We start from the raw sequence: 13,589 nt of genomic DNA on the forward strand, positions 1-13,589 counted from the left end.
GGCTAGTTGCTTCCATGACCTTCCCAGCTATGTTCATGGTAGTTACAACTACTGGCCCATGAACACAAGTTGTTCTGCCTTGCATCCAGAGATTTTGTGAGTTTTTCTCTTGCTATCTACATTGCAAGGCCTCACAAAGTAGAGCTAACTATATTCTAATCTTACAATCCCAGAGTGATTCAAGCTGCTGCTAGAGGGTACACGGATGTATAGCTAGAACAATCCTGTCAGTATTTCTTAAGTATAGACATGTATTTTTCTATCAGTAAGTGCTCTCATTAGCCAGTTTTAGAGTCCTCTGCTAAAGCATCAGCACCATTCATATTCCCAGTATATCATGATAGGATGACTTTTCTTACACAGAGGGAATTCTCAACACGAAAGCTTTATTCATAAGAACATAAAAAGTGTCTGATTGGGTCTGAGCAGTAGTCTATCTAAGCCAATGTGCTGTCCCCGCTGTCCTGAGGTGAAAGAAGAAGGTAGAGTTTAGGCACAGCATGTGAACCTGGCCTCTTCCTGGGGTTTGTTCTCCTCATGTTCTCCCAGCATCATTGGATTAAGGAGTTTAAATGGTACGCCCCTGCCTATGCCCTATAGTATCTGTCTTGATACTGTTATATATTTTCTCATTCCTTTCTGGACTTGCTGATGCCATCTACCTCCACGACCTCACGGGACAAGAAATTCACCAGCTTCTGTGTAAAAAAAAAAAAATAAAAAATTTCTTGTACAAGTTTTAAACCATTTCCCTACTGGTTTCAGTGAGTGCCCTGCCCTTAGTTCTAGTATTGCAGGATTTGGTGAATGACACTTCTACATTCACCTTATCCACCATCTTAATGAGTTTGTACCGTTTGTACCTGTGATCATCACGCTCCTCAGCCTTTGTCTCTCCACATTGAAGAGTTCTGGCCTTTTTAGTCTCTCCTCAGAAAACAGCCACTCCATCCCTTTGATCATTTTTATTGCTCTTCTCTGTGCCTTCTGTAAATCCACTACATCCTTCCTGAGATGTAGAGGTCAGAACTGTGTACCAGACACAGGCTGGCTGAGGTTTTGTGTAGTTCCAGACTGACCCACACATTCTCAGTAACCTTCCTGATGATGTCCAACACACTGACTTCTGGCTGCTGCTATACACAGCTAGACGATCATTTTTCCCTCCTCAGCATTTCTGCTTTGGCCTACAGCACCTCCCCTCTTCTTAAAAGGATCAAGGATTTCCAGTCCCTTTCTCCATCATAGGTCTAGGTTGTTTGTTGTTTGTTTTGTTGTTTGTTTGTTTGTTTGTTTCCTCCAGCCATACTTACTTTTTATATAAGATAGCTGACAGAGTTAAAATCCAGGCTAATTCAGTAACTTGACTTTACTCTGAGGGTGGTGAGGCCCTGGAACAAGTTGCCCAGAGAAGCGGTGGATGCCTCATCCTTGAAGGTGTTCAAGGCCAGGCTGGATGGGGCTTTGTGCAACCTGGTCTGGTGGAAGGTGTCCCTGCCCATGGCAGGGGGGGTTGGAATTACATGATCTTTAAGGTCCCTTCCAACCCAAAGTATTCTATGATTCCACGACTGGTGGCTTCAAACTTCTGTGTTTTAAACCAAAGAGCAGAACTGAATCCAAAGTGAAAGCCAAAACTGGATCTGGAACAAAATTTGAAATATCTCTTCAAAGACCTTTTCAAACATATATAAGTATAGAGCTACTGTTTCAAAATAGTAATTTGACTACGAACTTAATCTTCTAGCAGAGACCTGTTCAGTACAGGGACTGTTTAGATTAGTTTTTGCATAATTCTTTTTTTCAAGACTGCTGCAAGGTTGCCCCAGCAGCTCTGTGTGCTCTTCAGATTCTTGCTGGGCTTTATTACACAGAGGTTTACCCCCACTACTTTTCATAAACAGCCTTTAATGGAAAAGGGCTGGCAGTAGCTTTGATTCCTCTTCTTCTATATTTGTCAGTTGTGTGTTTAGTGCTAATGATGTCCCCTGTACATGACAGTTGGCCCAAGTTTCTCAAGCCTTTTTCCTTCAGTCCTACAGTGCCTTACTAGTTAGGTGTGTTTACATGTATATGTTTCTGTGTTCCCACGATTTATATGTGCATGTGCATTAATTTATTGGGTAGTGGTGGTTCATTAGTCCTGTCTTCCACTCCTCTGCCAGAACTGTTGGTAACTGCAGTGCTTTACCTTATTTGTAGCCCTACAAATTTAGGCAGAGGGAAGCTGTTTTTCTGGCTTGGGAACATGACTGATACCTGTCTGAAAGCAAGGAAATAAAGATGTAGATACCCCTACCACTTCCATACAACATTTCCATTTTCACATTTGTAACCATTCATAGCAGAGCATATAACATGTAAACTGGATGGGCTAAATGAATTAATTAGTGTATCACTGTATATCCAGTATAAAGCAAATTTAACCAGCATTGAATCCAAAACAGAAGTAAATCAAAAATATGCTGCTTCAACCACCTCTTTTAAACACATGGAAGGGCTGAATGTTGTCCATAGGCATCACATTGTATATAACTTATGAAGAAATTCTACAGTCAGAGAGATGAGACGTATTTTGTTGGAAGGTCCTTTCTCCAATGCCTGTTTTTGTATTCAGCAGTATTAATAATAATTTTAAAAGTTCACATAAGCCCAGAGATCTTTACAATCTTTTATAAGATCTACTTTCTTTATCTTCATTAGGTAGAATTAGAAGAAACCTTTTATACTAGATATACTACTTCCTCCTGCAAGTGTTGGATTATCTGTTATAATTAATACATTTTGCAGTGGGTTATTTATTAAAATAAGAATACTTGTATTGTACTAAGTATATATAGCATAATTATATCAGAGTTAATATGACTGTGATTTCAATCCAAAGTTCACATCTAACTACCACTGAGGGGCTGCATTGTTTATGACTTAGATAAATGGCAGGCCAGTCTGATTCATCATACACTGTTCTAATTCCTGCCTTTTAAAAATATTTCTGTCTAGAAATGAAGAGCATGTGCACATCTCTCCATTCATGAATGCTCCTGAATAGGCAATGCTGCTCTTTCTAGCTTCAGCCTTCTTTACTCATCAGCGAATAGGTAATTCCTGTAACACTCGAAGAGCCAGTGTTCTCCTTTGATCCCTTCATGTCACACCTTGAAAACATTCTTTTCTCCAAAAATGCTGCTGTGGTCACGGCTATCTTGGTAGCCTACAGCAAAAGTGGTGTTGGGATAGAGGAGACATCTAGGCATCCAATGGGTAAAGTGTAAACCCTGAGCTTGCTAAGACTAACAGCAAGAACAGAATAGTTTCCTTTTTCCATTTCCTCAGAATATGTAAAGGTATTATGCTGTTCTTGCTTTTTCTGAGTAAAGCTGAGGAGATATTAAAAATTTGAGCCTAGGCCTTACTCAGCATACTGAGTAACCAGCCCAGGCCAGATAAAAAATCTGTGTAAACGCAGGCCTCCCTGCTGGCAGCAGCACTGTGCCACTTTGACATCCAGCAATAATTTTAAATGAGAGTGATTTATTTTTCTTTAGAAGACAGCAGATGGCAGCAAAGTTGTACAGATGTGCCAGACTAGTAGAAGGAGAAAAATATCTTGGTACACAAACTCTAACAACATTCCATGGAAAAAACGTATCATTTGTTTCTGTCTGTCTTGCAGTGTGGTTAACACAATAAATCAGGTTTAATGGCCCTTGTGCACTTGCAATATGAGGGTTTTTTTCCTCCATTATCAGGAGTTAATGAAATCAGACTGGGGCAAGTTTATGTGAGTAATCACTCAACAAATCATCTTTGTCTTTGCAGGACTCACTTCTTTGTGCAAATCTTTTTATACCCTTCATTAAATAGTTACCAATTACCTTGTCTGTGTGTGTGCCCTGACTGATGCAGCAGCTCTGACTGCCAGTTTCTGCTGTAAACTATGTACACCACTCATTGTCTCATTTGAATTGGTTGTCTGGATATGGCCTTTCATGAGGTTTCAGAATAGGTGATGAGATTAAAAAAAAATAGAGAGAAGAGAGAGGGGAGGAAGGAAGTGCTGCTATATAAACTCATAGTGTTTGAAATACTCCAAAATCCTACTTCATTAATGGCATCTGGGTTTTGGACAAGAACACTGGAAGTTTCTGGTATTCAGTGCCCCCTCATGAACACATTTAGCACCTCACTTCATACATGTATGTTTGCTGAAGCTGTCATTGCCAGCAGTACCACATCCACTTAAGAGGAGCAGCAATGATCATACATTGCTGAACTGATTTCAGAAATGAACAGTCTGGGTTTGTTACCTCTTTTTGACACAGTTCCTGTCCCTTACTTTTAATTTTTAGCAGTTTCATCAGTCTTCAAAAACAGAACTCATGAATAAATGAAGTACAAAGCGTAACTTACAATACAATTTTTCAGTGTAGAAATAGCCATGGGTTTGAAAGAATGCTATGGCTTAGGCGTTTTTCCTGCTGAAGTCACTAGAGGTTTTGTTTCGATTAGATGGGATCCGTCTTAGGCCTGGGATTTGGTGCTGAGATTCCTATCTTGCTCACCAGTACATCACCAACAGAACGTCTGATGTCTGCAGGCAGTAAGGAGACTAATGATATATGCCAGTTGCATATTTGTCTTGTTGTTTATCAATAAAGGGCCAGACTATGAATTTGTTCCTTATGCAGAATGGGATGCAGAGCTTCACAGCCCCAGGAAAAAAAAAAAAAAAAGAAAAAAGAAAAAAAAAAGACTTAGAAAAAGGGACTTAGAAACCCATCATTTTTTCCTTGGGTCTAAAGAGAACAAATACACTTTACAAGGTGCAGCTGTCTTCTTCCAGTGTGCAGACTCAGATCTGCTCCTGAGTCCTTCTGTGCAGATGGGGAAGTGCAGTGGCCTCTGAGGGCTTACTGCTTTCTAGCAGAGAGCCACAGTAGAGTCAGGTCATGTAAGGGGAAATGAGGAACCCCCACCCCCTTTACTGCTCTCCTGTAACAGCAGTGAGATGAATCCATCTCACATGGTGGCCTTTCAGTTTTTGAGTGTGTGGGTTTCATGATAACTCCTGTGACAGCAACCACCTATTAAAAGGACAATAATCATGTTCATTTGATGAACTGCTTAGTTTGCTCCTGAACTAACAGATAAGAAAGATCCCTTATGTTTGTTATCCTGTTTTCTGCCAGTACTACTGGACATCAGAGATTAAGACCCAGACGTTTGTTTGTTATTACACTATGTTAGGAAAGCATGAAAATAATATTAACAGTTTTATAATTACTGGAATAGCTACATTGAATTTGCAAACTGACATCTGGAAAGTGATAGTGAACTGGAAGTGCTGGAGGAATGTTTATTGTGCAAACATATTTTGAGAGTCAGTATTTATTACAAAATTTTTGACTTCAGCTGGGTTGGACTGGTCTTGCCTGATTTTGGAAAAAAAAACAGGCTTTTGTAAGCGGATGGAAGATGAGGAGGTGTAGTTACATCTTTGATAAAAGTTATCACATAATCAAACTTAATCAAAAGTTTTCATTTGGACTCCTCATTGCTGTTGTTGTTGCTGGGAATTTGGAAAGCAAAAAACTCCAGTCTTATCAAGCCATGGATTCTAGTTTTAATGGAACCATTTGTTTTTCATTTGGACACATTACACTTATCAAGCGCCTTGACTAGTGTGTTGTAAAAATGGTTTTACATAGCAATGTTCTTTACCTCATGAACAAATTATGCTTCCTCTCCTCATGAAGGATATATGGCCCTGTTCCAAAGAATTAAGTATTTGAAAATTAAAACAATTTCCAAGTTGACACAAATTATTTGGTGAAAAAAGTGTTCTTTAAGAAATATTTGGATAATAAAAGCAAACCCTTGTGAATGCAATAAACAAATTTTAGTTAGGAGTAATTGGATTTAGTTATTGGTAGTACTCAGTCATGTTGGAATTTTTTCTCCTGATGCCTGTGTGCTCTCCACTACTTAAGTATGATGTGAGATAATATAAAACGGTGTATTGACGGCACAAGGAAAATATTTGGATGGCTGTCTGGAGTTGCCATTATTGGCTTTAATTATGACTTGCTGTCCTTTGGGTACTAAATGAGCCAGAAAAGGCTTCATATGTGCCAAAGTGTTCATTAGTATTCCCCTTTCTGTCATTGTATTTGAAGAAAAAGTCTATATCTGGCACCTGACTGCAATTCTTACTAGCGTGGACCAAGATGCTTTGCAGATTTTGATAATCATCTGAAAGTACACCAGTATCTCTACTTTTTGGATACAGTAGAAGTCGTTCCTAGGTAACAGTGGCAGAACTCTTCGATGGCTTTCTGATGTATTCGGAAAACAAACGTCTTTTCCAGTCCTCCCCACGACATGGTTGCTTGAAGTAAATTTTGTGGTACCTTCTGGAGAAAGAAATATGATTACTTGGTTCCGTCCTCCAGGTTAGGGGATCTACACTAGGATTTATGGGAAAATGCTTGCATATCAGCATTTTAGGCCTCTTGCCACCATTCCATATAGAATAAATAATGGAGCCACAAAAGTCTTTCTGAGATAAAAATAGCCTTTGCAATCAATTTTGGTAATAGAAATTGTCTATAGCAAAGTCCTTTTTGTTTGCCATGGGATGTCTCTAGGGTAGGCACAGAGCAAAATAGTACTTCATAAAGAATATTCTGTGAACATTCCTGACACTTCACCATGGAGGCTCTGCTGAGAATGGTGACCGCTCCTTTGGCATTTGTTCTTGGATAGACTGATGCACAAGGATGAATTTCTGCTTCAATACGTATTCACCATTGCAAAACTTTTTTTTAATTATTATTATTTTTAATTCAGAATCTTGTTTGAACTGAGCTTATAGTCATGTTTCAAGCAGCCTTTGAAATGGTGGCTTACAAGGCACAAGGCTGTTTTTAGAACCTGATACTTTAACTAAGGTATTGTGTAAACAGATGCTACTGATTTTGGAGGCATTTGATGCCATCTTCCACTTCTCATCTGTCACATTAGAGCATAGGCTGGCCTTGACCTAAGCACCCCACTCTTCTTCAACTTGTAGGACTTTATGAGGAAGCTTGCTCTCATGGGCTGACAGTCTGTGAGCACTGGGAGTCAGCTGCTCATTTTCATCCCTGAAGGTCAAAGGGCTGCATCTTATTCCTGTGTTTTTTCCTGGTTTCACAGGCTTGTTCTCGCTGAGACCCCAGTGGGGGTCAAAACACTAACACTCCTCAGAGATTTTAAGCAAGTTCACATATGAATTTCAACTACTGTTTGAAAGTTCATGCCCAGCATTTTGCTTTCTGGGATGTTCATAGTGAAAAGATGCATTAACCAAAGTTCTTCAGTAATGTCCCCTGCACGGAAGAAAGAACTCTCACAGAAGGAAGAACTCTCACCTGGACAGATCTCATCTGGGGCAGGTGCAGAAATGGACGAGGAAGGAGAATGCTGTCTCTGTTTATTTTAGCCCTTAGGGAACAGCTCCCCAAGACTATCGTAACAATCCTAAGGATGCGGCCTTAGCCATGCCACAGGAAGGAGTCCCTGCTTGCTCTGTCATTCTCCCCCAGCCTATCTAGCCTATGGGTTAGATAAAATACTCAGTTGCTCTTTTTCCAGGGAGTTTACTTTTCAGCTTCATTCCTCCTGCCATTCAAAACACATGCTGTCTTCCAGACACAGGGCTACCCACTGCTTTCTGGTGTATCTGGTCCAGCGGTGCTGGTCTTTACACTTTATAAGTCATTATGGTTTTCAAGATTTGTGGGGGTGGGGGAATCTTTTCTTTAGTTCCTGTTTATTGCAACTGTGAAGTTTTGCTTCTCCCTACAACCACGGCAGGTGGTGCTCTTGAACCTTCCAAATGGGAATTGCACTTAGGGAGCTCCAGTAAGGTCAGAATTCCCGATTTTAACCCTCTGTGGTTAGGCCAAGGATATTTCAGCTTTGAGTGAAATGATCTTTATCAGGGAAAGGGAAAGGAGGGAAGAAAAGGTATTTTAAGTGGGCATTGTTTTTTGGCAGTAAATGAAGAAAAGATTAATACAAACAAAGGTAGCTGGTTGGTATATACATACTTAACCACTATAGTCCAGTATGTCCCAAGTTTAGATGATAAAGGTGCTAGCTTTGTAACCCATAAATAAAATACTGTAGCTATTAAAGTGTAGGGCTCTATGGAAGTCATTCCAGCTGTGCTATGTACTTGGGTAGCTTCGGTGCTTTCACCTACATATTGTAATTTCCCACTGCAAGCTCCCCAAAACTAATAAGTAGCAACTAGCCTAATTTGAAGAACTTTAAATGATTTCAGAATAGCCTCTTGCTTGTGTCTCAGCTGGCAGCTATAGTCTACATTGAAGATTGTGTGATTGCCATCATCCCTTGTCAACTAGAAGGTGGTATTTGGAAGTCTGATACATTTCAGTCCATACTTCTCTAGGTCTTTACGTTTTTACCCATCCTATGTTGGCACCCTAGAAAATCTGGACCAGCAAGGCCATCAGCAGCAGAGACACAAATTCTCTTTCAGCTGGTAACAAACAGATGGTGATTAAAACTGGCAACTGGCGACATATATGCCTTTAAAAACAAAACAAAGCAAAACAATGAAAAATAGAATATTTCAAACGGAAAACCCACCTCTCAAGATTCCTAGTTTGAAAAAGTTTAGGAAAGTAGCTTAAAAATAAGCACTCTGAGCAGAATTTCAAAACTTTGGGAAGAAAAATGATTACGAGTATATGCCAGTTACCTAGTTGACTGAATCCTACCCAAGCTTTTTTGCAGCAATTTTCCTGGCAGTGTACCATTGCTCGTTCTTTTGATTATTTCTTGGAAATAATGTTTTCCTTCGGCACTTAGGTAAAAAAAAAATAATAAAAAATACACCCACTTAATTTCTTCTAGCAGCATTTAGTGCTTCTGTTCCCTTACCCTCTTCTGTCTATGTCCACTGTCTTCAGAGACATATGCCTTAGGGGAAATGGTACGTTTGATCCAAAATGTTACTCAAATACACTTGTTTAGTTTTTTAGGGATTTGTTTTGTTGAAGGATGAAGAGTCGACACCAATAGATGGTGCTGTTGGTGCATTAATAAGGTTCAGTTTCACATTTGTTTTCTGGTCTGTGGCTGGAATTTGTTTAAAAAAAAAAGAACAAAACAACAAAATCCCTAATGCTAAGCTTTTATCCAAGATGAAAAACACTGCCCACACTGAACCGGTCACCGTTTAACTTTAACCTGAACTGTGGCCCAGGAAATCCTTCAACATAAATAACCTTGGAAGCTGCTATGACCATTTTTGGAACATGCTCCCTCAATAAATCTGTTACTTTGTTGTGCAATGTTGAAGTGTGCAGTTGTTTCTCTGATTAATTAGGGCAAAAAATAAACTTGCGCGATCAATCCAAGCTGTGACACGTTTCAGCCCTGGCTGGGACATGTGGGTAAAAGAGGCCTTAGAGCCTTCTCAACAGCTTTGCCCTGGGATTTTAACGTGCACGCTTTTGAGTTTATTTTATTTGACTAGATAAGGCAACTGCTAACAAAGTCTGTATCTGCCACATTTCAGGCTGTCACAGCATTGCCATGCCAGGTAGGTAAGGGTAGGACTGCAGAAAGTAAGGGTTCGTTCATCTTCACCACCTGCCCCTACTAAAAATGACAGAAAAGCTTTACGTAATAGTGTTTACTTTATTTCACATATTACCCATGGAGAACAGCTGATACATTCTCTACATCTTTCACCAGTCTGGAATGCGAGATAAAAAAGGTATGGAAAAAGAGTTTAACAACGTTTGACATTCACGATATGAAAAATAGAGGGGTTACAATGTTTTAAAATGCCCATATGCAATATATATATATAAACGTATAAAAATAAAATATATTTTCCAAAAAAGATACAAACAGGACATGACACAGGACAATCTTAAATATCGATACGTATCTCATGATCCACACACACCGCACCGCACATAATTAACAAAAACCACGTACAATTGCACTTTTCCTCTCTGTGACGTTCAAGTATATCGCAGTCCCCGCAGGGACTAGTGAGTGTCCGATTCCCTGCCGGGTGCAGATAGCGCAGAGGGTAGAGCAGGTGGGGGCGACCTGGCCTGCCCGGGGGCCGGCTGCGGGGCTCCCCCGAGCGCCCCTCCTCGGGGCGGCCGGAGCCGGGCAGCGCAGGGCGCAGCCTCCCGGCGACGAAGGCCCGGTCCCGGCCCCCGGCGGCGAGCACGGCGCGAGGGGCGGCCGCCTTCCAGCCCCAGGCGGCGGCGGCGGGGCCTCGCCCGGGGAGGGCGAGGAGACCGGGAGCGCCCCGGCGGGGCTCTCACAGCTCCCTCGGCGGCGGCACCACCGGCGGCGCGTCCCGCCGGTCCTCGCTGCCCCGCCGCCCCCGGCCCCGGGAGGGCGCGCCGGGGTCCCGCCCGAACGGACGCTCTCCGCGAGTCCTCCACGAGCTCCCGGGGTGTCTGTGCCTGAGTGCAGCCGGCCGAGGCGCTCACACCCCCAGCGCGGGTGCGCGGGGGAGCGCCCGCAGAGTCCGGGGGGAGCGCAGGGAGCGCCGCCTGCGGCCGTAGCCCTGGGGGCTGATCTTGCTGACGGGGGCGGCGCCGTCCTTATCCTTGTCGGTCAGCTGGTAGATCTGGTGGGCCAGCTTCTGCACCGTGCACGTCCCGAAGCGGCACCCCGTGCGGATGGCTTGAAAGTGGGGGAAGCTGTTAATGCTCTGGCGGTAGCGCTTGACGCGGATGTGAGCATCCTCCCGGCTGCTGTGAGGCAGGAAGAGAGAGCAGGAGTGAGAGCGGCGCGGTGGGGCCCGGAGGAGAGGGCAGGAGACCTGCCGTGCAGCCCCCCCGGCCCTGCCCTCCGCCGAGCGGCGGGAGAGGGGCGACCCGAGCGCGGGGCAGAGCTCGCTACCCACGGGAGGAGAGGCCCCGCCGTTTTGTGGCCGTTACTTTATCTAGGGATCCAGAGCTCAAGTTACTATTTATATTTGGCTTTCGCAGTGAAAGCGCTGCTATCTTCCGCCGGCTGAAGAGCGCGGGGAAAGGGAGGCGGCTCCCTGCAGGAGCTGTCTCCGGGGCTCGGGGATTTGCAGCAAGGACCCGAAACACCCGGAAACGAGGGGACCCGGAAACTTTCTGCTGGCTTGAGCAAGTGTCCGAGCCCGGAGGGTTCGAGCTGGAAGTTACCTGGGATGCGAGACGCGGGGATCCTCCTTCACGTCCTGGGGCCGTACGAGTGGCTGCACGGCGGCGGCTGCTCCCAGAGCTCGGAGCGCGCCCGAGGGCTTCACGTCCCGCTTGGCTCGGCTCAGTGCCCATTTCGTCCATCTGAAAGGAGCGCAAAGGAAGAGGACAGCCTGTTAGTGCAAGCCTGCAGGGCGGGAGCCAAGCCAAACAGATTCGAGGGGCGATAATCTTTGCCAGCGCTGAGATTTTCCGGACTTTTTTGGGGATGCTTCCTGAAAGGGCACGCGGCCCTGTGCAATTCCCGCAGGGAGTCCGGTCCCTCTGGTCGCAGCCGGAGCCCGGCGCTGGGGCGCGGAGGCTCCAAGAGCGGCTGGGCGTGCTCCCATACTCACTTTCTTTTGAACTCTGTCGCTACGTCCACCCTTGCAGCATCCACCCCGAAGAAGGTCGCAGAGCCGAGATAGAGCAGGGCTACGTGAACCAGTTTCATTCTGGCTGAACTCCTGGTGGATAGAGAAGAGAATTTATAAGCATGTTTGCTAAGATAAGCCAAATAAGGTCTGTCCGTTTCTTTTTCTTTCGGTGGCTCCGAGAACCTCTTCCCTCGGTAGAGCCCCCAGCCTACCGGGAACTTTGTGTGCGATGTGAACCAAAAGCTAGTATTTGCTCAGCAACTTATCGCAGAGTAAATAACAGAGCCTCTAAAGTTTACATTTGTCGAGAGTTTTACTTGTACAGGCGGCTGAAAACCAGCAGGATTGCCAGAATACCCCCAGCGGCTTGCATTAGGATTCAGCAAACCCACGAGATTAGAGGGAGCTGGCTTTCAGATGCATCGTTTCCCAACTCCGAGAAGTGTTTTGCTGCCTGGAAGTTTATCCCCGATAGCTCATCTTCTCGCTTCACACGCAGAACTAGCTAATTCTGGACCTTATGTTGTAAACTGCAGCTGATGCCAAGAGCCAGTGCAAGGCTCTGCAGCGTAACTTCAAGCTCTTCAAAACAGCCCAGATTTAGCAGATTTCCACTTCCTCTCCACCTCCCCTTCATCTTTTTTTTTTAGGGAAAAAACAAACAAACAAACAAACAAACAAAACTCTTACCTGACAGTGAGGCTAATCCACTGAGACAAACGTTCTTGCAGTAGCGATCCGAACTCGCAGGGTTTCCTGAGGAGCGAGAGCTCTGTCTTTGTGTGTCTGGAGCAACCACTGCCGAGCTGCGCTCCACCGCTCCCTTTTATAGCGCAGCGCGGGGGAAGTGGGTGGACCTTGGCGTGCCTGGCTGGGCGATTTCTCTTTGACACTTACCCCCACCCCCACATCCCAGGCACTGCTTAATCGTTCTAGCATGGACTGGGGGCAACCCATCCTGGGGGAAAAATTGGAGGATTCATGTAAATTATCTTCAACACCCCCCCGTGGTACTTTATGAATTATAACGACAGCTTTTAGGTGTGGAACCCGAGTCCTGGCATAACTTGCAAAAGCTGCTAAGCCCCTCGTTCTGTTTTGCTGGGGACAGTGGTTTTAACTGTCGGTATAGTACAGAAGTAAGTTTGCACGGTCTGTGCCGTGATTTCTCATTTCGGGCACGTTAACCTCAGGTGGGGGGAAGGAGGAGCATAGGAACCGGACCCGATCGATTTCAAGATCCATGCAAATCCAAAAAACAGCAAGGTTTCACAAATAAATCCATATTTGGACAACGTGAATTGTAATGAGTAACTATAATGAATGTCAGCCTTCTTTACATAAGCTAAGAGGTGACAAATCAGCCGTCATTAATATTTATGACTCAACGTAGGTGCATTTTTCATCTAATAAAGTGTTATTGATGTATTTGATCCGTTCAAATCAATCAGTTTCAATGGGTTTGGAAGGCGAAGGTAGGAGCGCACGTTGTGCCCTCGGCCAAGGGGAGCGGTGCCGCTGCCACAAACACAAGGCACCTGAGGTGCGCGGGGTCACGGCTCCAAGGAAGCCTTGCGCAGCTCGCCGGGTGCCGCAGCTCGGTGTACATGACTGCCTTTACTTCACCGGCTCCGCTGCTAAACCAGTGCCCGAACGTCTCCAGGACCGGGGGCCCTAACAGCATTCTCCTGGCTGACCGGAGGCAAAACCTGTTTTTTGCAGCCTGTATCATCTGCGCCCCGTGGCGCTTCGGCCCCGCAGAGCTCTCGCCGCGCAGGGGGTGCAGAGCCGGGCGCGGCCGGGCTGGTTTTCCTCCCCGCCGGGCCAGGGGTAGCGCCCCTCGCCCCGCGCCCGGCCGGAGCCGGCCCCGGGCTGCGTGTGCCGGGTGTTTCGCCCGCATCTCGCCGCGAGCGCGGTGTTTCAGAGATCAGGTGAATTACGTGCTCGTGACTCT

At 44.9% G+C, this 13,589-nt stretch overlaps 1 protein-coding gene across 2 annotated transcripts; it reads right to left on the bottom strand.

Annotated features, from left to right (window-relative positions):
• Positions 1-9,694: 9,694 nt before the first annotated feature.
• On the bottom strand, positions 9,695-12,816 carry ADM (adrenomedullin). Of its 2 annotated transcripts, XM_035550384.2 has the most exons (4): positions 12,326-12,816; positions 11,615-11,725; positions 11,223-11,363; positions 9,695-10,799 (listed from the first exon to the last, which is right to left on the bottom strand). In XM_035550384.2, the coding sequence occupies exons 2-4, from the start codon at positions 11,710-11,712 to the stop codon at positions 10,529-10,531; spliced, it is 510 nt and encodes a 169-aa protein (XP_035406277.1). In that variant the 5' UTR covers positions 11,713-11,725; positions 12,326-12,816; the 3' UTR covers positions 9,695-10,528. The 2 variants fall into 2 exon arrangements, with proteins under 2 accessions (XP_035406277.1, XP_035406278.1); XM_035550385.2 differs by lacking the exon at positions 12,326-12,816 and having other exon boundaries at positions 11,615-12,301.
• Positions 12,817-13,589: the final 773 nt, after the last annotated feature.

Source organism: Cygnus atratus, chromosome 5, assembly GCF_013377495.2.
Source record: "Cygnus atratus isolate AKBS03 ecotype Queensland, Australia chromosome 5, CAtr_DNAZoo_HiC_assembly, whole genome shotgun sequence".
NCBI lineage: Eukaryota > Metazoa > Chordata > Aves > Anseriformes > Anatidae > Cygnus > Cygnus atratus.